The 24520-nt window shown below is 41.1% G+C and overlaps 1 protein-coding gene across 1 annotated transcript in view; it reads right to left on the bottom strand.

Annotated features, from left to right (window-relative positions):
• Nucleotides 1-24520, bottom strand: part of SFMBT2 (Scm like with four mbt domains 2) — a 247993-nt gene that overhangs the window by 55601 nt on the left and 167872 nt on the right. Inside the window, exons 10-11 of the mRNA XM_030819341.1 lie at nucleotides 13494-13576; nucleotides 6011-6137 (exon numbers count right to left, since the gene is read on the bottom strand). Coding sequence (XP_030675201.1) covers nucleotides 6011-6137; nucleotides 13494-13576 — 210 coding nt within the window. The remainder of the gene's footprint in view (nucleotides 1-6010; nucleotides 6138-13493; nucleotides 13577-24520) is intronic.

Here is a 24520-nt window from a genome sequence, read left to right as displayed (position 1 = left end):
CAGGTGAAGAGAGGACAGTGGCCCTACCAGGTTGGGGAACTTCCCCTGTGGGTTGCTGTGCTGTGTTCCTGTCTTGGATGCTGGGTACAAATGAAGCAAGTGGAGAAGGAAAGGCCAGCATTAACAGCATGAGTTCAGAGAACTAACCCACCTCCACCAACGGGCTGAGACCCAGTCAGATAAATGGGAAGATGCCACTGGACAATTCCAGAGTGACGCATTTCTTGAGATGGTCAAAGGACAGATTAGATTTATTCCTGAGCTGTCACTGCTTCTTGTGTTTAAATACCTATGAGGAAATTCTAAGGACTTATGGGATCCCCACACTGCTCCCCAAACACACTTGCAGAAATCAGAAACTACACACGTACTGGACCTGCCTTGCACGTAAGTGCTGTGCTTGTCAGTGTGGAATGTGAAGCTCATGGTACAAGGAGGCAATTCTTGAACTCCAAAAACTTACTGTCCAAAGCTGTGCACAGCACAGATTCCTAGCTTGATATCTGCAGGGTGTGTTTTGTCATTATTTATTTTTCCCACCCATTCAAAGCATAAAAACACAAACTGCAGATTCCCTGCCTGTTTTAATTTATAACAGGGCTCCCCAGTTCAAAACTGGGTTTTGTTATTCACACTCTAAAGCTCTCTTCAACAATTTCTGCAGTGGTAACAACTGAAAGAGCTAAATAACTCAGAAGTAAGGAAGTCTGCTTGTCTTCCTAAGTCGTGTGACACGAAAGGCATTCCTGCCTCAACTAGAAGGCTAAAATACTCAGCACTGGAGAAGACAGAGCTGATCACATTCCTTCTAAATAGGAGGAAAAGTGTATGAATCACGATGAGGACAAAAACAGCGAAAACAGGCTGGGCGTGATGGTTCACACCTGTAATCCAGCACTTTGGGAGGCCAAGGTGGGCAGATCACTTGAGCCCAGGAGTTTGAGACCACCCTGGGCAACATAATGGGACCCCCATCTCTACTAAAAAATACAAAAGAAATTAGCCAGGTGTGGTGGCACGTGCCTGAAGTCCCAGCTACTCAGGAGGCTGAGGTGGAAGGATTATTTGAGGAGTCTGAGGCTGCAGTGAGCCGTGATCACACCACCACACTCCAGTCTGTGTGGCAGAGCAAGACCCTGTCTCAAAACAAAACAAAAATATACAGAACATCTTCCAAATGCTTCCTATGGTCTTGAACCTGGTTTAGGTGATCTCCATAGATTAATTAATGTTGCAGTCTCCTGAGGCAGGGGTTGTTTTATCCAACACTGTACATGGGGGCTCCAGGGCACTGCTCTGCTCAACCAAGCACTGGAATCCCTCCCTAGGCAATCGGACCCTGGGTTCACCTGCACGGCTCATATCCGTGGAGGCAGGGGCCTGCGGAGGCAGCACAGAACCCTGCAGGGAGGAGAGTCCGCTAAAGGTGCCAGAGGGTGGCTGGCCGATGGGTTTAAGCCCACTGACTCAACTTCATAGACATCAGGGCCTGACCTGCTTCCCTCCTCCCTCCCTGCTTGTTTGGCTTGAGGGTCTACTAGGGATGGCTCCCCATGCATGGAACACAGTAGACAAACTCGCTGGGCGGTATAGACCCCCGTGGGATTGTCTGTTCATCCCAGCCACCAGGAGCAGCTCAGTGCCTAAGACTTGAGCACATTCTCAAGGAACCAGGTCCATCACAGAGTCCCTCTCTGGCTCCTGAGAATTTCCTCTTCATTCTCTCTCGTGGAAAATTCTTCCTGGAAACTCTGCTAACTGCTTTAATGCAAACCAAACCCCTGCTATAAGTAATACCATGATTGCCATTCTAGAAATGGGGAAACCAGGGCTTAAGCAACGTGCTCAAGGCCACAGGGCCCCCAGGGGCCTGTGTTCACACCTGGCACCGCCTGGCTCCAAATCGCTGTGACTGCAGCCTACCCCGCTCCCATCGCAGACCCCAGATCATGGTGACTGATACAGTTTGGCTGTGTCCCCACCCAAATCTCATCTTGAATTGCAGCTCCCCAAATTCCCATGTGTTGTGGGAAGGGCCTGGTGGGAGATAACTGAATCATGGGGGCAGCTCCCCCATACTGATCTCGTGGTAGTGAGTAAGTCTCACAAGATCTGATGGTCTTAGAAGGGGTGTTTCCCTTTTTGCTTGGCCTCATTCTCTCCTGCTGCCACCACGTAAGACATGATTTTCAGCTTCCACCATGATTGTGAGGCCTGTCCAGCCATGTGGAACTGTGAGTCCATTAAACCTATTTTTCTCATCAGTCTTGAGTATGTCTTTATCAGCAGCATGAAAGCAGACTAATACAGTGACTCAACTGACTACCAAGCTAGCCTGCTGCCCCCTCCTTGCCAGTGCCCCATCTGGCTAGTACCTTGTTTGCTTCTAAAAGTCTCCTAGTTTAAGCAAAGTTTGTGGTCACCATCCCCACATATCCTGTTCCCTCTGATGAGGGCCTCAGTGTCAAAATTCCCACCACTTCCTATGCCTCCTCACCTGCAATCCCCATCCGTATCTTAAAATGCAACTGTTGCTATTCAAATCTGTCTCCTTCCAAACCTGTTCTTCCTCCTCTTTGTCCCTAGTCCTTTAAATGTGTCCCTGGGGACACTTCCAAGGAAGCCAAGGAATCAGGACCAGCCCCTCTACCAACTAACTCTTCAGTCCTCCATTAACCACAAGCCACCTACAATTTAATATTCTTGCCAATAGGTGGCCAGGTCTATGAGGACCAAAAAGACAGTATGGCAAATATGATGAAAGTAGATAAACATAAAGCATTATTTATGATTGATAATAAATCTTGTAAAAGGCCATTTTCAGACAAATCCAGCATGATTTGACTCATGTGAGGTACCTGAAGTCATTAACCTCATAGAGACAGAAAGGAGAATGGTGCTGGTCAGGGGCTGAGGAGGGAAGGGAGACTTTAACGGGGAGAGAGTTTCAGTTTTGCAAGACGAAAAATGTTCTGGAGATGGACGGTGGTGATGGGTATATAACAGTGCAAATAAACTTTAGGCCACTGAACTGTATAATTTAAAATGACGAAAGTGGTAAGTCTCATTTGAAGTGCAATGTAAGTGGTGCGTATGTATATATTTAGCCAGGTGTCCAGGAAAAATGATTCTGAGAAAGAAGACTCCAAAAAAGATGCTAAGGAAGACAATGCAAGCAGGCAAACCTTCTTCTGGGCTAAAGAGCTAGGAGAGCACATCAAACTGCTGGATCAACGTATTTGTCCCATAAAAAAAGGACTGGAAATGAATAGAAAGTCACTGGGTTTGTGGAAAGGCAGAGCTGTGAGTGTGGGAGCCAGTGTGTGTGGCCACAATGCTAGCGATCTAAGACTGAAAGTAACTTGTATTACATGAACAATATTCACAGTTACAGACATGATGACCTGCAGCAGAACACTGACCTAGGAGAAGGCACTGCCTCCTTTCCAGAACACTGGCCCCATCATCATCAGTCACGCTTGCTAACTACCAGTGGTTTCTGAGAGCTTAAAATTCTTTTCAAATATGCACTTAAAATTATATTACATTAATCTCATGTAGTTTATTCATTGCTCCCTCTTCAACAACAGCCCCTTTAGAGACACGTAAAGAATGAATCAACTTCAAGAGAAGTTAGATATTAACTAGAAAGAATCATTTTAATTACCTAAAAGTGGTCAATCAGTCTAGTGTTGAAGAGACTTCAAATCAATTTAATGCATGAAAATAACTAATAAAATTGTTACAAAGTACTTTATAAATTTAAAGTGTCAAATAAATGGCCTATAATCGGAATAATCATCATTAGATAAAAAAATTTAACAGCCACAAAGTGACCATGATGAATCTCTATCATTTTATTCCCAACATGGAGGAAAGGAAACACCAGATAGATAAAACTGAAATAATGAGAGCTAAGTGCCATTAAGCTGTCACTCTGAAAGGTCAGTGCTCAGTAAGGGCCAAAATCAAAACCAAAACCAAAATTCAAGCAAGACCCAGGAAACTGACTGGAATTTTACTTTATTTGTATGCAATATCTTTTGTAAGTAATGAAAAAGATGCATGATTTTGAGCAATAATTACAGGTAATATACTATTCAATAGATAATACTCAACAGACTGTTTACAAACACTTTTTAGAACAATGAATCAGGTCCGGAAAAACGGCCAATGTATATTTTCTGATCTGTTTCCTAACACTAATTTTCATTACTACCCAATGATAACACTCTGGGGAATAAGAAAAAGATCTGACATGAGCTGACTTCTATTTCTTTGCTAGAAAATCAAAAATCTGTATTCAAAGAGAACAGGCCAAAGAAGAAAATACTGCCCAAAATGTTAAATACACACTAAATGTCGTTCATCACTCTTTTTTAAGACGTGGGAAGCTGTAGGGTCTGGTGAATTAAGCAACAGAGAAAATGTCAAGAGCAACGGGATTGAACCCCAGGCAGATCTTAATAGCTTAGCTAGTTTCTCCACCTATAAAAATCAGGACACTCTTACTGCTGTTTGTGTTAGGTAATTAACAGTCATAAAGCATGCTGAAAGTAGAAACTGCTAAATAAATAATGACTGCCAAAGAATTTTAACCATAATGCGCTAAGTAATAAGGATAAAACATGGGCTTTTAACTTGACCATTTTTGTTTTCAAATTAATAATGCAAACGAGAGTCCGACCTCATTAAGATGGCTCAGCATCGTGTTAGACAGCAAGTTAAATTTAGTCATTACAAAGTACCGAAGGAATCTTGCTTCTCGAAGAACAGTTCACCCAACTCTAGGTGGAGCTGTGAAAATAAAGCCATGTTCTATTTCCGTAAGCTGCAGAAATGTTACCACGTTGCCTGTGTCTACACTTTCGTGAATTCCAGAAAGAGGCCATTCTTCTTGAAAACCTACTAAGCAATCAACTTTTTGGGAATTTCCATTTATTTCACATTGATTTTGGAACCCTAAACTTCAGTAACGTTTTAAACAATTTTCTGGGAATTGGCAACACAGTGATGTCAGCCACAATGACTGTTTTCCACATTTCCCAATCCCCTGGACTACAGTATGTATGAGATTGTAGGCCTATTTAAGACCTTTGCAGACATTTTATAGATGCATAGTGAGGAAATAAAAATGGAGATCTGAGCACCAATTCTATGATTTTCCTTCTAAACTTTTTATTCCAATCATGGTATTGAGTAAGTCGTAAGATTTAAACTATGAACTAGGACAGCTAACTTTATTTTACTATTCACATTTATTCATTTTTGCATATATGCTTGAAATAACTACTGAGTATTATGAAATCCTAGGAAAAAACTCAAAGAATTATAAATCACAGAAAGATGGGAAAGCCTTGGAGATCAAATCCGTTGTAATTATTTATCACTGAAAACCCACCACCTGGAAAATATGGTTTTCTACTTAAATATAAAGTCTGATCAGGATTCTGTTCACAAAACACAAAATTCTGTGAATTTTTGTGCACCTGTAAATACGCTATAGCTATAAAGGATAGTTTCAACATCACTGAACAAACAAGCCTAAATTCTGTTTATTAGACATTTGGGGAGAAAGTCATCCTGCAGGTAGTATTTTGAGGAAGAATTAAACATCTACGGAAGAAATCAAAGTAAAGGATATTACCACATTAAAATACAAATGTACAATTTTGTCCTGATAATAACCAAGACAGGGAATCTCAGTTTTAGTGACTCACATTAATTTAATTGTGACATTTGCTTTTCTAATCATAGATGTAAAAAGACCACTGTGTTCCAAACATAATTATCTTGCCAGCATCTCATTGCATGAAATTATTAGTTAAGATGAGAGCCTCTGAATACATTTGATTAGTTCCACTTGTTCAAGAACACGGAATAATTTAAGATCTCTTTAAATGAAAGAGAAGCAAGGCCCCTTCTGAGAAGGGCTGCATTCCTCCACACGTTGCCATTTTGACAAACTCTACATTCCCCCCAGCAACTGCTACCCACAGCGAGTACGTACCTTCCAGGTGAAGCCACATTAGCCGCCCCTTCACGCTCACAACGGAGGCCACACACAGTTCTCCTGGATTCCTGGGGTTCACAGCTTCAAGTTTCATGTTCTTTGTGAAACCTCGACTGAATGATGTCTGCAAGAGAAACGAGACCAACACTGAGCCAGTGCTGACGCAGCAGGACAAAGCTGGGCAGATGAAGAAAGAGAAAGAAATGCACGCACACTCATCTTACATCAACAAGACAGGCTCACGTACGTGTTTGTTTGTCTATCCCACCGTTCATGAAGAAAGAACCAGGTGGTCTTCATTTTTGTCTCCCAGAAATTAGAACTATTCCTAGCACTAGTAGGTGCCTAATACTGTTTGTTAAACGAGTGAGAGTATGAATTCATTCTCTTTCCAGTTCCATATGCACCCTTCCTTCTTTTTTTTATTTTTTTGAGACGGAGTCTGGCTCTGACACCCAGGCTGGAGTGCAGTGGCGCGATCTCGGCTCACTGCAAGCTCCACCTCCCGGGTTCACACCATTCTCCTGACTCAGCCTCCCGGATAGCTGGGACTACAGGTGCCCACCACCACACCCGGCTACTTTTTTTGTATTTTTAGTAGAGACAGGGTTTCACCATGTTAGCCAGGATGGTCTCGATTTCCTGACCTTGTGATCTGCCCGCCTTGGCCTCCCAAAGTGCTGGGATTACAGGCGTGAGCCACCGCGCCCAGCCACACCGTTCCTTCTACGGGATCACTGAAGTACACACCATTTCCTCCACCTTCCTATACCCATTGATAACAGTTCAAGTGGGAACACGGAGTTTCCATCCAGCATCATTTTCCTTTACAGGAAATGGGAAAAATATCCTTTGGAATTTTTCATAGTAAAAGGCCGGGTGTGGTGGCTCATGCCTGTAATCCCAGCACTTTAGGAGGCCAAGGCAGGTGGATCACTTGAGGTCGGGAGTTCAAGACCAGCCTGGCTAACATGATGAAACTCTAACTCTACTAAAATGCAAAAATTAGCTGAGCATGGTGGCACATGCCTGTAATCCCGGCTACTTGCGAGGCTGAGGCAGGAGACTCACTTGAACCCGGGAGGCAGAGGTTGCAGTGAGCTGAGATCTCACCACTGCACTCCAGCCTGGGCGACGGAGTGAGACTCTGTCTCAAATGAAAAAAAAAAAAAAAAAGATTTTTTCAAAATAGTGTAGTTCTTTTTGATGATGAATTCTTGTGGTTTTCTTTTATTTGAAATTATCTTTATTTTCCTTTGTTCTTTTTGTTTATTGCTCTTTTTATTTTCCTTTGTTCTTTTTACTTATTGCTAATTTTGTTTATTGCTATTGTTTATTGCTTTTTGCTTATTGCTATCTTTTTAAGATCACGTTAAACATTTTTACATAGAGTAAAATTCAGCCTTTTGGGTATACTGTTCTCTGAGGGTAGGGCTGTGAGACCAGTGAATTTCATTATGCAGCTACAACCACAATCAACACACAGAACCATCCCTTCACCCTCAAAATACCCTTGCACTGGGGCCCTTTGGTAATCAGTCCCTCCAAAGCACTCAATTCCTGGCAACCACCAATCTGTTTTCTGTTCTTATAATTTCCTTTATATTTCTTTATATTCTAATTATGAGAAAATTTTCCTGTATAACTATAGTTCTTAAACTTTAGGATCAGAATCCCCATTTTATTCTGTAAGTCATGTAAATGGACTCACACTATCTGTAGCCTTTCGAGTCTGGCATCTTTCACTTAGCATAATACATTGAGATTCATCCATGCTATTACATGAAATGGAAGTCTGTCCTGCTTTCTTGCTGAGTAGTTTGTACAGATGCACCATAGTTTATCTATCCACTTACCAGTTAAAGGAAATTTGAGTTGTTTTCAGTGATTGTGATTAAAACTGCCATAAACATTCTGGTAAAACTTTTCATGTAAACATAAGTATATTAATCTGCTCAGGCTGCTGTGGCAAAATACCACAGACTGTGAAGTTTAAGCAACAAAAATTTATTTTCTCATGGTCCTGGAGGCTGGAAGTCAGAGATCAGGGTGTCAGCAGGGCTGACTTCTTCGGAGGCCTCTCTCCTTGACTTGCAGATGTTGTCTTCTCCCCGTGTCCTCATGTGGTCATGCCTCTGTGTGTATTTAGCAGTTTCTACTTTCAGCATGCTTTACAGCTGTTAATTACCTAACACAAACAGCAGTAAGAGTGTCTTGATTTTTATAGGTGGAGAAACTAGCTAAGCCATTAAGATCTGCCTGGGGTTCAATACCTATCTTCTTTTTTTTTTTTTGAGACAGGGTCTCATCCTGTCACCCAGGCTTGAGTATAGTGGCATGATCTCGGCTCACTGCAACCTCTGCCTCCTGGATTCAAGCGGTTCTCATGCCTCAGCATCCTGAGTAGCTGGGACTATAGGAATGCCCCACCAAGCCCAGCTAATTTTTCTGTATTTTTAGTAGAGTTGGGGTTTCACTATGTTGGCCAGGCTGATCTTGAACTCCTGTCATCAAGTGATCTGCCCACCTCGGCCTCCCAAAGTGCTGGGATTACAGGTGTGAGCCATTGAGCCTGGTCCCCTCTTTTCTTGTAAGGACACCAGTCACACTGGATGAGGGTCCACCGATAGGACCTCATTTTATCTTAATTACATCTTTAAAGACCGTGTCTCCAAAGACACTCACATGCTGAGGTATTGGGGGTTAGGATTTGAACATATGAATTTGGGGGAGGCACAATTCAACCCATACCATTAAGTTTGCCTTTCTTTAGAGATGGGACTGCTATACCATATGGTAAATGAATGTTTAACCTTCTAAGAAGCTGCCAAAATGTTTGCCAAAGTTGCTACAGCATTTTGCATTCCCATGAGCAGTGTATGAGAGTTTTAGTTGCTACACATCCTCCTCAGCACCTGGTATTGCCAGTTTTTCAAAATCCAGCCATTGTAATAGGTATCTAGTGGTGTCTCATGGTGGTGTTAGTTTGCATTTGCCCTGCTGACTACTGGTGCTGAGCATGTTTTTCTGTCATCCATACATCTTCTTTGACGAAATGTCTTTTTTTATTCTTATTCAGCCACCTCTTTTGGGTCTTCAATTCTACATAATAATTGTCCCTCAGATCCTGAGATTCCATTTGTCCTTCATTTCCCTACCCATCTTCTTCTGTTTTTCAGATAAAATAATTTCTATTTTCAAGGTCATGAACTCTTTCCTCTCTCATCCCAATTAAGCTAATCCAATAAATTTGTTGATTTCAAATACTGTATTTTTGAGTTCTAGAATTTCTCTTTTTTACAGTTTCTAATTCTTCTCTGGGACTTCCTATCTTTTCATTCATTATGAGAATATTTTCCTTTATATCTACAGTTCTTAAACTTTAGGATCAGAATCCCCTTGAAAATCTTTTAAAAATATAAACTTCTGGGCTTCTTCCCAACGTTTTGATTCAGTTGATTGTAGGTGGAGCCAGAGAATGTGTATTTCTGAAAAGTGCCCAGGTGATATTGATGCTGCTGGTCTCAGGACCACCCTTTAAAGGACCACTGCTTTACATCACACTGAGTTACAACAGGGGCTTGAAAATACTTGCCTGCTCAATCCAACACCTGGGTCATGATGGGTTTAGTCTATGTTTATTATCTTTTCTGTTGATAATGAGGCTGATTTTCCCATTTCTTCTTTTCTATTGGGAATGAGGCTGATTTCCCCATTTGTCTTAAGCAGTGTGGGAATTAAAGAATGGATATTTTAAATGTTATGTTGTGGTGACTCTGGATTACATTATATTCCTACCAAGAGTGTTGACTTTTCTATTTTATCAAGCTATCACCTTGGTTGGACTGAAACTACAGACTCTGCCTCTTGAGAAGCAGCTCAAATCTCAATTGAGTTCACCTCTCCTAGGCTGCTTGGAGTCTTCCTGGCACCTACAGATTCAGGGATCACCATAAAAACCTAGACAGAATTTACACATGGAATCTGGGGTTCCCGATCCTGGCTCTAAACTGTCTGAGTCTCCCCTCACTTTCCAGGATCTGTGGTTGCCCAAATTTTGTAATGTGGTTCATCATGCCAGAGAGACCATGAATTTTATATCACTCTCGCACATGTTGTCAACTGGGGCTGCCCTCAAGCTAAAAGTATGAAAAAAATGGGACAATTCTCCCATGCTATTCCCTTCTTCCAGTCTCCTGTTCTCCTGCCTGCTTTCGTTCACGTTCCACTACCTTCAAATAGTCGTTTTTGGTCCTGTGTCCAGACTTTAGAGCTGCTCTACGTGCAGAAGGGTCAATTCAGTATGAACTTACTCAGCCAATACTGAAAACATTATTTTAAAATAAATATAAAATTTTCCCAAATTGCCAACTACTATAAATTATCATCAGACATGTTACAATACTATAGCTTTATATACTTATGGATACCAAGATAAACAGGTTCCTGTAAGTAACAGAGACTACTTCTTTTTCTGCCTTGTGGAAAGAAATCAAGGTAATTCACATTTACATGTCTTTTTCTAAAACTTAATTTGAAAAATACAATTATATCTTTATGTAACCTGAAAAAAGTGATCCAATGCATGTCAAGAAATCAACTGGCTCCATGCCTTTACGTTTCTTTGGAAATAGGAAGCAAAGATCTTCTAGGTGGGCTATTTGTTTTTGCAAGTTACCCGGCTTCACCCACAGCTATTATGTATTGAGTTTCCTTCTGAAAATACAATTCCATCGGCCGCTTGAAAAACCTCTAAGTAAGTTAAAATGCATTTATCCTTCTTAACAAGGGAAAGCTACAACCACATAACCTATTTTCATTTCAATCCACCGCTTGAGGGTAATTTATAAAGGATCAATAGCAAAACTGTTACCTGTGAGTTTATTTACCAAGCATTTTACTGTGTCGATTCCTTTCATAACAGCCTCTGTTAAACATCCCTGGGGAAATGTCTTCCATGCATCCAATTCCACACTAGCTCTCCTCTAATACACAGGAGATGTGTGATTAAAAAATGCAGTCGTAATATGCATTCTATTAAAGAGCACTTACAGCAAGCTAACAAATTCAGCAAAGCACCCCCAATACAATGCATACGTCAACAATCCTATCTATTACATAAATGGAGTGCCAGAAACAAAGGCATTCCTACTGAACACGCCCGCAGATTCATCCAAACAGAGAGCATCTTGGTGGACAAATCCTGAAAGCTCAGAAGCCACCTGGGAATGTGGTGATTTGCTCTACCATTCAAAGCCATGTGGACAACTCCTCGCTGTGAATGGGAACAGAGGACTGATAAAAAGAAGCTTTAGTGGGACTATGTTGCCATAGAAGAAATCACTCTTTAAATATAGAATGAAAGAGGGAGAGAAGGATTTTCTTCCAAAAGTTAATGATTTGGGGAAGGAATATTTCTCTTTGTACCTTGTCAGGTACAAAACACAATCTCAAAAGGGTTTTAGGGTGCTACAAGATGTTTCCATGGCCCTAAATGAAAGCAGACAAGCCGGCAGATTCTGTGACTGTGACATCAATATGGTGAGAAGTCAAGACAGCACGGGACATCAAAGCTTTCAGAGTTAACCAGCTGCAGTCCTCATGGGGGTATGGTTATGCAGCCAGCCCTGTCACCTAAACACACACCACTTGGTTCTTCAAGATACAGAGAAACTGCTCTTGTGCAAAGGCAACATCATTCAGTGGCAATCCTGCAGAGAGCCAGGACTGGGAACCACAAATTCTATGTGTAAATTCTACCTAGATTTTTGACTGCTCCCTGGATCATGTAGGTGCCAGGCAGACTCCAAGCAGCCTAGATAAGGAGAGAACTCGACTGAGATTTGAGCTGCTTCTCAAGGTCGTTCAATCATAGAAGGATCCTTGATTTCCAACCTTGCTGTTGACGTGCTTCTGTATTTACAAGTACCAGCTGACCCAATCGTCAACCTCCTGAATCCTCCAAACTCTGATTTTGACTTGCACTCACTTTTGAACTTCTTCTGCCTATGCAGCCACCCCTTCCTCACTTCGTTTTTCATATTGTTATGTCTAGAATGCAATGACAGGTGCGGCAGCAACAAACCCGCAAGCTCCAGGAGCACACGCTCAGCAAACAAATCTCTGACCGGCAAGTGCTTTGCACTGTTTTTACAGATCTCAATTAAGAGGAGACTATAATCTTTTTGTCTTAACATAAATTAACTTTCCTAACTAAAAGCACGTTGAACACAGTAGACTATACATTTAAGCCTAATTCTTAAAACAGAGATAATTGATATCTCTACTCATAGTTCCTAGGGTTGAAGAATTATTGATAACTTTGTAAACTACAGTCATGTACTGCATAGTGACGTTTCAGCCAACGATGAACTGCGTATACAATGGTGGTCCCATATGATTATATGGTTGTACCACATAACCTAGGCTATGTGGTATAAGCTATACCATCCAGGCCATGGATGAATCTCAAAGCTGTATGTAGTATAGGCTATACCATCTAGGCCTGTGTAGGTACAAGGTACACACTATGACATTCACACAACAGTGAAGCAGCCTGATGATGCATTTCTCAGAACATACCCCCATCATTAAGCAATGCATGACTGTAGTTTATAAAACGACCTCCTATAACTCCGTAAGTACACATACGTGCACACACACACACACACACACACACACACACACTCATTGCCACTTTATGTGTCACAAAAATCCTATTACTATGTTCCAATAAGCTCTATATGAACCAGGTAGTAGCTTAAAGTAAGCAAAGCACAGAAGTCACTAGCATCTTACTGGACATCAAAGAAAGTATTAACGCCATCAAAATAAGTAAGACCGTATTTTAAGACTAGGCCTCAGAAGCAAAGACTCTCCTATCAATGGGCTCGTGGATAAGACGCTACATGGCAAGTGTTCCTCTAACAGGGGAACAGATGGCCAGCCGTCCACCAAAATATGTCCTCTTCGCTCCAGAGTCCAGAATCACAGCTGGGCAGCAAGCCCAGGCAGGACCCACTTACTGGCCTCACCTGTGACATGGTGCAGCCAAGCAAAGAGCTCCCACCAGTAGAAAGTAAACAGCAGTAACACACACTGCTATCAGGCTGCAGCATTTAGAACTAGCGATACCTTCTCCTTCATTTCTTTTCCTTCTGCTGGCTAGGTTACTCACCATGATGAGAACCACCTACTAATCAGGAAGACCCTGGGCTCTTCCATAAGCGAGACTTGGCCATGACCTTTTAGCATGTTCCAGCCACTGTGCATTTATTAGTCAATTTGTTAGCACAGACCAGCATCACCCCAGCAAATATACAACCTGAAAGCAGAGCTTTCCAAAAACTACAGACATTTTGTAGTTCTCCAGTGTACGGTAATACTCCAACCGTGCTTCAGCAATAAAAGGCAAGTTATAAAACTTATGGTAGACAAAATCTATGATTTTTAAAAATTAGGTAAGAGAGAAGCTTCTTACATTTCGGAAGCAGAAGGGAGGGGCTTCCTGCGCCCCGTGCTGCTTGTGATAATCTGCCCAGTCGAAGTCCTGGCCAGAGTGACCTGGGAATGACAAAACACAGACAAAACAGCGGACATTAAGCAAACTCCCAGACAGATGAGCAAAATCAGAAGGGGGGAAGGTTTAGGCCCCCAAAAGATAATGTCCTCTGATGCCTAACAGCACTTCAGATTCCATAAGCTCAGATGAAATATTTTGGAAAAATTCAAGTACTAAACACAGGTAAACCATCGTTACTATAACACGCTATCTGAAGCCAGGTGAGGAGGGGTGGAACCTACCTATGGCGGCACCAGCCGGGTGGGGGGATTTGCCATAAGGGGGAAGAGCTGAGCCAGGATATGACATAAAACACACTCTCACCACTCACTGTGCAGAAATAGACAATGACATCTCCCTTCATAGGAAGCCTGAGTTCGTGGGAGCTTACTTTTCAGTGTCTTTATGGAAAACATGAGATTTTACTGGGAAATTAAAAAAAAAAAAAAAAAACAGTACCAGGGACAACTTTTTAAAAAGTAACAGAAGGTAGAGAAAACGGCAACAAAGAGTAGAGGGTTTGGAGAGAAAAGCTCCCAGAGAAATGAGGGAAGGAAGGCAAATGCTGCCCTAGAAACTGACCTGCTGAGGTTGAAGGAACATGAGAATTGCAGGAGGCAGGTCTCTGCTGCAAAGCTCTGGGGGCAGTTTGGATACACTGAGACAGGCATCTGAACAACAACTCTTCATATACACTGAATGTAACCAAATACAGATCCTACTAAAGTGGCTTCTTTCCTTCTTTCTTTCTTTCTTTCTTTATATTCACTTCATTTTTGGAGGGAAGATGCAACTATATAAATGTCCATCATGGCCATGGCAAGACAGGAGAAGAGGTTAGAGAAAAGAGGCCTGAATTACACCTAAGAAGGGCATAACCCAGGGAGGAAAATGCCTTTTAATGGGAGTCTCATCGGCACAAAATCAAACCAATGGACAGGCAAGGAAAAAGGAGGGAGGTGTCAAAAACTTCCTGTAAACAAGCAAAGGAAAAACACAGTCCAACTGTGATTCACTGAAGTGTGTAAATGCCCCTAGTATCTTCATTGACAGTGCTCTCTGTTGGTGGAAATCTACGTGAAATAAATCTCTAAGAGATTTCTTATGTTTTTTATCCAAATCCCCCAGTTTCTTTTCCCCATATTGTCACAGATTCTATGAGTGCAAATTCACTTATCATAAGGACTTTTAGTTACTAAATCAGATGCAGAGGGACTACGGAAATTCTTTATTAAAGAAACTCAAGACAGGCTGGGCCCGGTGGCTCATGCCTGTAATCCCAGCACTTTGGGAGGCCAAGGCAGGTGGATCACGAGGTCGGGAGTTCAAGACCAGCCTGGCCAAGATGGTGAAACCTCTTTTCTACTAAAAATACAAAAATTAGCCGGGCGTGGTGGTGGGTGCTTGTAATCCCAGCTACTCGGGAGGCTATGGCAGATAATTGCTTGAACCCATGAGGCAGAGGTTGCAGTGAGCCGAGATCTCCCCACTGCACTCCAGCCTGGGCGACAGAGCAAGACTCCATCTCAAAAAAAAAAAAAAAAGAAAGAAACTCAAGATACTGAAGATACTGGTTGCCTCTACTTGTATTCCCAAGCAAAAAATACGAGTTATTTTCATTAAGCAAGCTCAATATATCCTATTTTTTGTTGTTCTTGTTTTTTGAGACGGAGTCTCGCTCTGTCGCCCAGGCTGGAGTGCAGTGGCACGATCTCAGCTCACTGCAACCTCTGCCTCCTGGGTTCAAGCAATTCTCCTGCCTCAGCCTCCTGAGTAGCTGGGACTACTGGTGCCCGCCACCACGCCTGGCTAATTTTTATATTTTTCATAGAGACGAGGTTGCACCATATTGGCTGGGCTGGTCTCGAACTCCTGATCTTATGATCCGCCCACCTCAGCATCCCAAAGTGCTGTGCTGGGATTACAGACATAAGCCACCCCGCCCAGCCCTATATATATATATATATATATATATATATATATATATATAAAAAGATGGGAGGGTGACAGTTAAGCAAAAAAGCAGCTATGCTTCTTGGGTCCCAGAGACTGACCCGTGACCTTCCCATATCCTGCTGACCATCAGTGGCAGGTCCCCTTCTTTCTCAAGACAGCTGTTTCATTCTATAAAGACTGAAAATTCTTTCCAGCCACTTTCCAAGAGGTTCTTGGAGTTCTTCCACCTGCCCTTTCTCCTGCCCTTCTCTCTAAAGCTCCCCTCCAGCTAAATGGCTCCTGCATCAAAGGTTTATGGACAGGACCAAAGCCGACTTTCTTCTGAACCTTTTTGAACACGACAGAACACATCTCACAAACATAATGTAATGTGAGTTTCTCTACAATTAAGAAAACCCTCCACTTTGAGCGTAGTTTCTCTGGAGCTGCCTGGATCAAAGCCTCATATTACTGTAGAAGAATTTGCCTCAAGACACGTCAAACGGAGAAGTTTCCTAACAGGACAAAGGGCCTGGAACTGGAGAAGAGGGTATCTGGGTTTAAGACCCAGTTCTCCCAGTAATGGGAGGGAGCCAGGAAAAAGTAGATTAAATCTTCTGTGCCGCACTTTCCTCATCTACAAATACACAAAATAAAAAGAAAAGTGGCTGGGCGTGGTGGCTCACACCCATAATCCCAGCACTTTGGGAGGCTGAGGCAGGCAGATCATGAGGTCAGGAATTTGAGAACAGCCTGACCAACATCGTGAAAACTAGTCTCTACTACAAATACAAAACTTAGGCAGGAGTGGTGGTGCGTGCCTGTAATCCCAGCTACTCAGGAGGCTGAGGCAGGAGAATTGCTTGAACTCGGAGGCGGAGGTTGCTGTGAGCCAACATCACACCACTGCACTCCAGCCTGGGCAACACAGCAAGACTCTGTCTCTCAAAACACGAAATAAAAATAAATAAAATAAATAAAGAGAAAAGCTTTTAGATCCCTCTGCTGCCGCATTCTATGATTCAGAGCCACCATTACTAATTATTTTACTGTTGCTGCTAAGGATTTTTTTCCCCCAACTCTCTGTGGTTAATTCCCTTCTCTGTTCCTAAAAGAAAAGTGTAACGTGGCTGGATGACGAGCAGTTACCTAACAAGGCATTCCTCTAAGAAGACCTCACGACTCCATCCGTGAAGACACACCTCTGTAACACAATGATCCCATCTGTCTGGGGTTTCGGAAGATGGACTTTGTTAAAGTCAAGATCTCCTTCTGTTCCACTATCTCTTCCTGGACCTCTGCTATTTCCTGAGTTAATTTCAAGAGTGAAGAAAACTAGATGAGATCCCTGGGGTGGGGAGGAGGGAAATGAGAGAAAACTATATAGAAAAATAGCAAAGCATTTTCTGACACAGTCTGGCATGTGGGTAATCTTTATGGTCCATATATGTTCAGATAAAACTTTCCAACCTGGAAGTCACCGCTATTCCCCGCACAAAGACGTTAAGCTGGGCTTTCTATAACTAACTTCTAACGAGCTTCAACCCATTCTATAAAATGTCATGCCCGTGTTTTCTTGGACCTACATTCAAGCCTTCTATCTATTCACCCAGTCCTCCACACTCTGTCTACGGAGAGCCATTTCTAATCTGATGATTTCTAGATAAAATCAAGTCTTGCTGGCTATGTTCTAAGCAACAGTTAATTATTCTGTCCCTAGAACATGTTCATTTCCTTGACATTCCAACAGCTTAGACTCCTCCGTCCCTTCCTCCTCCTCCTCTTCGGGACCTTTACTCACTTCATCATTTCAAATTCTTTTCCTTTGGGCTGATAATGAGCTCTCTTTGTAAGGCAGTTTTGTGACAGCTCAGAAAATAACTGCGACATAAAAACAAATTGCTGCGGATGGTATAATAGAGATGACAGGGTCAATTATACTCATTAATCAACAAAGACAGAACAAGAAGTACTAAGGCTTAACCGTGGCCAGGAAAACACATTTTAAACCTGGAGGGAGGGAGGAAAATAGCAGAGGGTAGAAGAAAATGAAAGGAAATAAAACCCCTTAGGCAATTAAAGTTTGCAGCAAGCTTCCCTGAGAGACTGTTGAACCACAACCATTAGATTTATTTAAGCTTTTATTAGTGTTTATTCTGAATGAAGTTTCAACCCTTACAGGTCCAAAAGGGAAGAGGTTGATGACCCATTTCCCTCGGATACAAATTAATTGACATAAAACAGCTCTATTTGCACACATCATTATTGGCAGTGTAAGTGGACAATTCTTTGGAAAAACTATTTGGCATTAAAAAAAAACTCCTACCCTTTGACACAACCATTTCACTTCTGGGAACTTATCCCATAAAAATGACCCTAAAAACTGAAAAAGGTGTTATACATGAAGACACTTACGGCATTATGATTGGTAATACTGGAGGAAAAAAAATGAAATAACCTTCTGTGCAGCAATAGAAAATGAGATGAGACTTCTCCAAGTCTGTGGAATGCCACACAGGCATGAAACTGCATGTAGTTTTAAAAAATTCATAAAAAAAAACTGCTACGGCTTTAGATGAAAAGACTGCTATAAACATATACAGAATTATTAGATTTATATAAAATATGCAAAGACGAAGACCAGAGAAAATGTACAAAAACCTTAATAATAAATATTACAATAATTGTTGGGTGGTGGGACTCTTGGCTATTTTCTTCTTTGACCTCTTTGTATTTTTCCAAGTTTTCAATAATGATCACTAAATTATTTCAATAATAAAAAATTATTTGAAAACACAGAATCTTTGCCCTATTTTAAATGGTAAGTAAGGCATTGGTTGATCAATCCAGAGTCCACTCAGCACATGAAATACACCATGACTGCCTCCCCTCAGCCTTCCTCCAGCTTTACCAGTAGAAGCCTGACTTTATCCAGTTCCTAGAGGAAGTGAATCAGGACCATCTTGAGATGCTCATGGTAGCCATATGCCCTTTTCAGGAGGCTTAAGACGGGTAGGAGAAGGGTTTACAGAAAAAAATTCTCTAACGAAAGAGACATGCAGGAATAAAAACTCCTCTTCTATCCTGGGTGGCTATGAAAAAAACATATACAATCTTAATAAAATAGCAAACAGCTCCACAGGGCGATCTTCCTCACCCCAGAGAATGTTTACTCTATTAAATGTTAGAAGAGCATGTGTAAATAGCAAGCTTATTTAGTTTTCAGTTCCACCTCCCTTGGAAAGGAAAAGTGATACAATCATCTTCAAAGTCAGCAAATACCAGGACCCAGATATGTGCATAAATGTTGATGCAACAGAACTTAATTTCTAAGAACAGGTTCTCAGTCCTTTCCCAGAAAGTTTCACAACTCACAGAGCAGCACTTCGGGGCATTTTTGCAATGCCTTACTCTTCTGATTGAAAGCTGATCTTTCTCCTTTCAAGCCCAAGTTTTTACTGTTTTTGAGGCAACCAACATTCCTTGAACACCCACTAAAGCCAGGGGCTCTGTGGCATCCCTTCAGGGGATGAATGTCCCATGGCCCAGGCACGGAGGCAAGATTGCACAGACCTCAGCTGGCAGAACCGGTCCTGGGAGCCAGTCTGTCTATTCCAGAAAACAACTTTCTCAACATTGCCTCCATCTGTTTCACAAAGGAGTTTCTGTACATTGCAGGCTTACAGGCAGGACAGCAAACATCAGTGACTGACTAAAGCATTTGTTCTTGTTGATGCTGTTTGCTAAAAAAACTACAACCTCCCTCTTGAAATCTTCTAGCTACCTCCACATTCTTGGGTGATGTTCAATTTTAAGCCTTCCTTGATGCTGGTCTTTAAAAGTGACATTTTCATTAATTCCCAATTGAATTACTCTGTGTTTTTATGTTCATGGAACAGTGCAGGAAAAAAAAAAAAAAAAACAGAAAATAAGGAAGATAAACAAATAAGACAATAATATAAGCACTAGCCATACCACCTTCCTTATCTTTTAAAACATTATGTTGAGAAGTATTTAATCTTGGTTATGGTATGACACTTAATATACTTCTCTGCTGAGGGAATGTTCTACATGTTATTTTGAATTATAAACACAATGTTACGGGACACAGGTATGTGCCCAGGATGGGGTCTAACATCATATAAATATCAGCTGTCAATGGCAAAAATATCTTACGGATCCTGAAGAATGAAGTGAATTTAAGGATAAACATAAAAGGTTCTTAGTTTTCAACAATCAGAAGTATTTTTAGATATTAAAAATGACCTAGAGAGTTTTACTATCCCAACTCTTTTCAGTCAAAAGTGACCGTTTTGCTCAAGAATGAATCAGAAAGCTAGAAATGAGATTTGCTTCCAAGTCCAGTAGCCGGGCGGGACGATCTGACAGTCTCCCTACAGATATCAGATGAAATACAATTTTGAAAAATTACATAGCCCAAGTCAAAAGAGAAGAAAATCTCCAGACACCAAAAAAAAAAACAAAAAAAAAAAAAAAACAAAAACCTGAAAGAGCCCTGAAAGCCAGAGCTGAGGAGTGAGCAGCTCACAGAGGGCAGACGACAACCTGGTTCAAGGGAGATGAGCAGGAGGACCGGGGGCTACTATCTACGGCTGGCCCCAGGCAGTAGCCCAGTCTATGAAAATAGAACCAGAAAAACTAAGCTGACTGGATCAGAGAGGCAGCAGAGATGGGCTACCTACCTGGGGTTCTGAAGAAGAAAAAAGATCATGCACTTCCCCAGGCCAGTGGCACACACGAATGTGGGGTCCAGCTTTCCAATTCCGTGGGGCACAGACTGAGAAATTAATATCAAATTCAGCCAGTCATTCCTTGAATAATCAGGGACACCTTCGTGGACCAGACATTGTTTTTGGTGCTGGGGATGCAGCAGTGAACAAAAGAGATTAAAAAAATACCCTTGACCCTATAAAGTTTATTTCCTAGTGGATGGATAGAGACAGTAACACATAAATACAGATTGAAGAGATGACTTGAACCCAGGGCACATGGAACTGCTACATAAATAACAACCACCACTGAAATTAATTCACAATCAACAATCACAAACCACATAAGGAAACTAACCAACTTGAGGGAGGACCAGAGAAATGAACTTTAACGCAAAATACCTTATCAGGAAAAAAGAGCGCTTCTGCCAGTCTAATGATCCTGAATCTGAACACCTTAACACAACTTCAAACGCACACACTCACACCACACACTGCATACCCCCCCACACACACACCACACAGCACACACATACAGACACATACCACAGACTTACCACACATACACATCACATTACACACACACCCCACATACACACCCTGCACAAACATATCCATCACAAAACAAAGAGAAGCTAACAAATCCTCAATCTCAAAATGATATTTTAAAGTACCATTTGGAAATTTACAGAACAACAGATAAAAATACAGTGAGGATATAGAATATCTGAATACTTCAATAAATAAACTTCACCTGACCAAATTATGTGACAATAAATCTGAAAATACAGCTAAAACAGACAATACTGTAAAAAACATGTACATTACCAAAACTATCTCACAAATGGTTAACCTGACTAAACTTATATCCACTAAAGGAAATAAATTCACATTCAATAAAACACCAACAACATCAACAGCTCCAGATAGGTTTATAAGACAGTTTTCCCAAACTGTCAAGTATCACATAAGTCATATCTTACACAAACTGTTTTTGAGACAGTTTAGAAAGGTAGCTAGATATGACATAAATATACAAAATTAGTGGTATTCTCTTATACCAGCTGACAGCCAATAAGAAATGAAAAGAAATCCCATTCACCACAGCAAGCAGAAGGATAAGGTACCTAGGAAATATTCCAAGAAATGATTGCAAGCTATAAAAAGATAATATAGGAAAATATCAATTTTTCTAAATCTATAAATTCAACACAATGCCGAAATCCAATGGGACTTTTTATAGAACCTTACAAACCAATGCTAAAATTAATGTACAAGAATGACCTGCCAAAAATAACCAAGAAATTTTGAACAAAAATAAGAAAAAGTGACTCAACTAATAGATATCAAGACTATATTATTATCAAGTAATAACAATTTGTTCAGGGCTACACAAACAGACTGAAGAGGCGCAATAACAAAGAACAGGGTTAAGAGTCACACCCCCAAAGGGATGGATCCATGACAGTGGTGGCATTATAAATCAAAGAGGAAAGAGCAGACCATTCAACAAATGATGCAGAGACAAGTGGGGAAATGAAAAACTTCAATTCAATTCAAGCAAGAAAAATAAGATAGTTTTCCTTCCTCATGCCAATACAAAAAGCAATTTCAAGTAGGTTACAGAGCCAAACATGGAAAAGTAAAACTGCAAGAGTTTTAAAGAAAACACATCAGTAGGAAGGAATTCTAAAGATATATAAACAATGCATACAGGAAAAGATGGCTGTTTTGACTACATTACAATTTACTACTTCAATATGCATTAAAAAAATTAAAAAGCAAAGAAACAAGCCAGACTAGGTTATTATATGTGTGAAGCACATTGCTGAGAAAGAATTCATGTTAGAATATATAAACTACTTCTATGATCAAAAGAAAATGGGCCGAAGAAAACCGCAAATGGCCAATAAGGGTAGGATGCAGTGCGCAACCATCCTAGTGATCTGGACGACCTCAGTGAAACAAGGAGATCCACTTCACTCCCCTCAGAGGGGCCATGCTTAACCCTGGGAATACCACAAAACAGGGAGGGTGACACAAAATGGGAATGCTCAAACACCATGTTAGAAATGTAAACTGACACAACGTGGAGACCATTTGGTACTATCTACGGAATTCCAGCAATTCCACATTTAGGAATATCCCCTGAAAGCACCTCTTACACTTGGGGACATTGGATGTACATTTGGGGATCACTTGCAATAGGGAAACCTGGAAATCCCTTCAATGTTCACCAATAGAAAATGGAATTTTCAAATATTACAGTATATTTATAAAGCAAGCAAAATGAATAAACAATCTACATGCCCCAACATGGAAAAAAATCTGAAAAATGTTAATACATTAAAAAGTTACATAAAGATATGCATAGCACATTATATATGTATATAGTCAAATAAGGTCTATTTTAATTTGACGATAATAAAAACAATGATACTGGTAAGGCATAAACAAAGAAGCCTATGCAGTCATGTCATAAAAGCATGTAATCTTTAGGAGGGAGCTCACCTTGTGGAGGATGAGGGGTGAAGGGCTAGGGGTGGGAGAGAATGCGGACAGAGCTTCAATTCATTCAACAAATACCTACCAAGTGCCACCTACTATTCCAGCTACTGAGGATGACTAGCGAGTGATTGACAAACACCCCCGATGTTGTGGATCTTTCATTTTAGTGGGGGAGATGAATGAAAAACAAGACAAACAAGGGAAGTATATATGACTTATTTGTGTATTACATGATAAGGTCTGTGACATACTGCAGGGAAGGAGATGCAAATGTTGGGAGTGGTTGTTTGCTATTGAGATTGAACAGGGAAGCCCAGAAAGATGACTTCAAGCAGGTAGCACTTGAGTTAGGACTGAGTCAGGTGACGGGCGTCTGCTCAGAGGGAACAGCAGGTGCCACATCAAGGAGATGAGAATGACTGGGACAGACTAAGCAGGGAGTTGGGAGATGAGGCTGGACAGGGCAGTGGAAGTCAGCACGGCTCTGTGCTGTAGGCTGTTGCCACAGTCTTGACTTGGACACTGGCTGGGGGGTGGAAGGCATTGGACAGTCCAAGCAGAGGGACCCATGGTTTATGTTCTAACACAATGGATCTGACTGCAGTGTTGAGAGTCCCCTGAGTTAAACAAGGGGCTGCTGCAGGAACCAGGTGAGACTCACTAGTGGCCTGGGCCAGGTGGTCGTGAGGAGAAGCAGTGGGATTCTGAAAATGTGGACAGGACTCCCTGATAGGTGAGGTATGGGGCATGAGAAACAGAAGGCTTAAGGATGACTTGGTCTTCATTATATCCATAATGCTTTCATGTTTCATATTTCATTGTTGAAAAACATGAATCAAACAAGGCAGAATGAGAGCATCTGTTGAAGCAAGGTGGTAGGGCCATGAGTGTCTATGTTATTTTCTGCCCCCTTTGGTATGTCTGAAATGTGAGTGACAAAATGGATTAAGCTCATCAGCCAGTGTCTGAGGTTTTTCTTTAGGAAAAGAGAATACCACTTACGGTTCCCTGCTTTGTGTCTCAATAATAATTAAAATACACCTTTACTTCCTAAATTGTGTTAATGGTTTATGTGTCTATTAAATGGTCAGCCAAACAGAGACAAATCAAAGTGCTAATGTAAGCCAATTACTTCAGCCTTTGCTCACACCTTTTACAGCAGAAATTTAAAGGCTGAACATTTTCTACAAAAGTTCCTGGGTAGAACTTTTCCTCCACTAATTATACAATTAATCTTTGATGTTACACAAGAAAGGTTAATGAAATAATTTTAAAATAGCAAGTCATGGTTGATAACCTATACACATTTTTGCTTAGGTGATCTACTTACTTGTTGATCACTTTTCATCGTGCCTAAGAAACTGACTTGCTGTTTATTGGGTTTAAACTAATTGAGTAAAATCTCCAACGTTCTAACTTTTGCTTACCAGGAAAATCCTTACTACACAGAAAGCCACACTGAAAAACTCCTATCCACTCTAGCTCACTTGTCTCTAAGGTGTGAGGACAATTTTTTTTTTTTTTAGTAGGAACTGAGTCAAAACAGTATAATAAAATATCTGTGTTATTTGCATATATTTCTCCTACACCACCAGAAGTCTTTCATTTCAACAGCTGCTTCCCAACCTCTTTTTGAAGCTGAGCAACACACTGTAATTGTAGGCAGCATCTATGTTTTTAACAGAAATCCAGACAACACAATACATTCATGGGAAACATACACATGAAAATATCTGAAATCACTTGGCAATATGTATAATAAATCCCACATAT

Source organism: Nomascus leucogenys, chromosome 9 (genome assembly GCF_006542625.1).
Source record: "Nomascus leucogenys isolate Asia chromosome 9, Asia_NLE_v1, whole genome shotgun sequence".
Classification (NCBI taxonomy): Eukaryota; Metazoa; Chordata; class Mammalia; order Primates; family Hylobatidae; genus Nomascus; species Nomascus leucogenys.
Note: the sequence above shows the minus strand (reverse complement) of the source record. Positions and strands in the feature narration are given on the sequence as shown.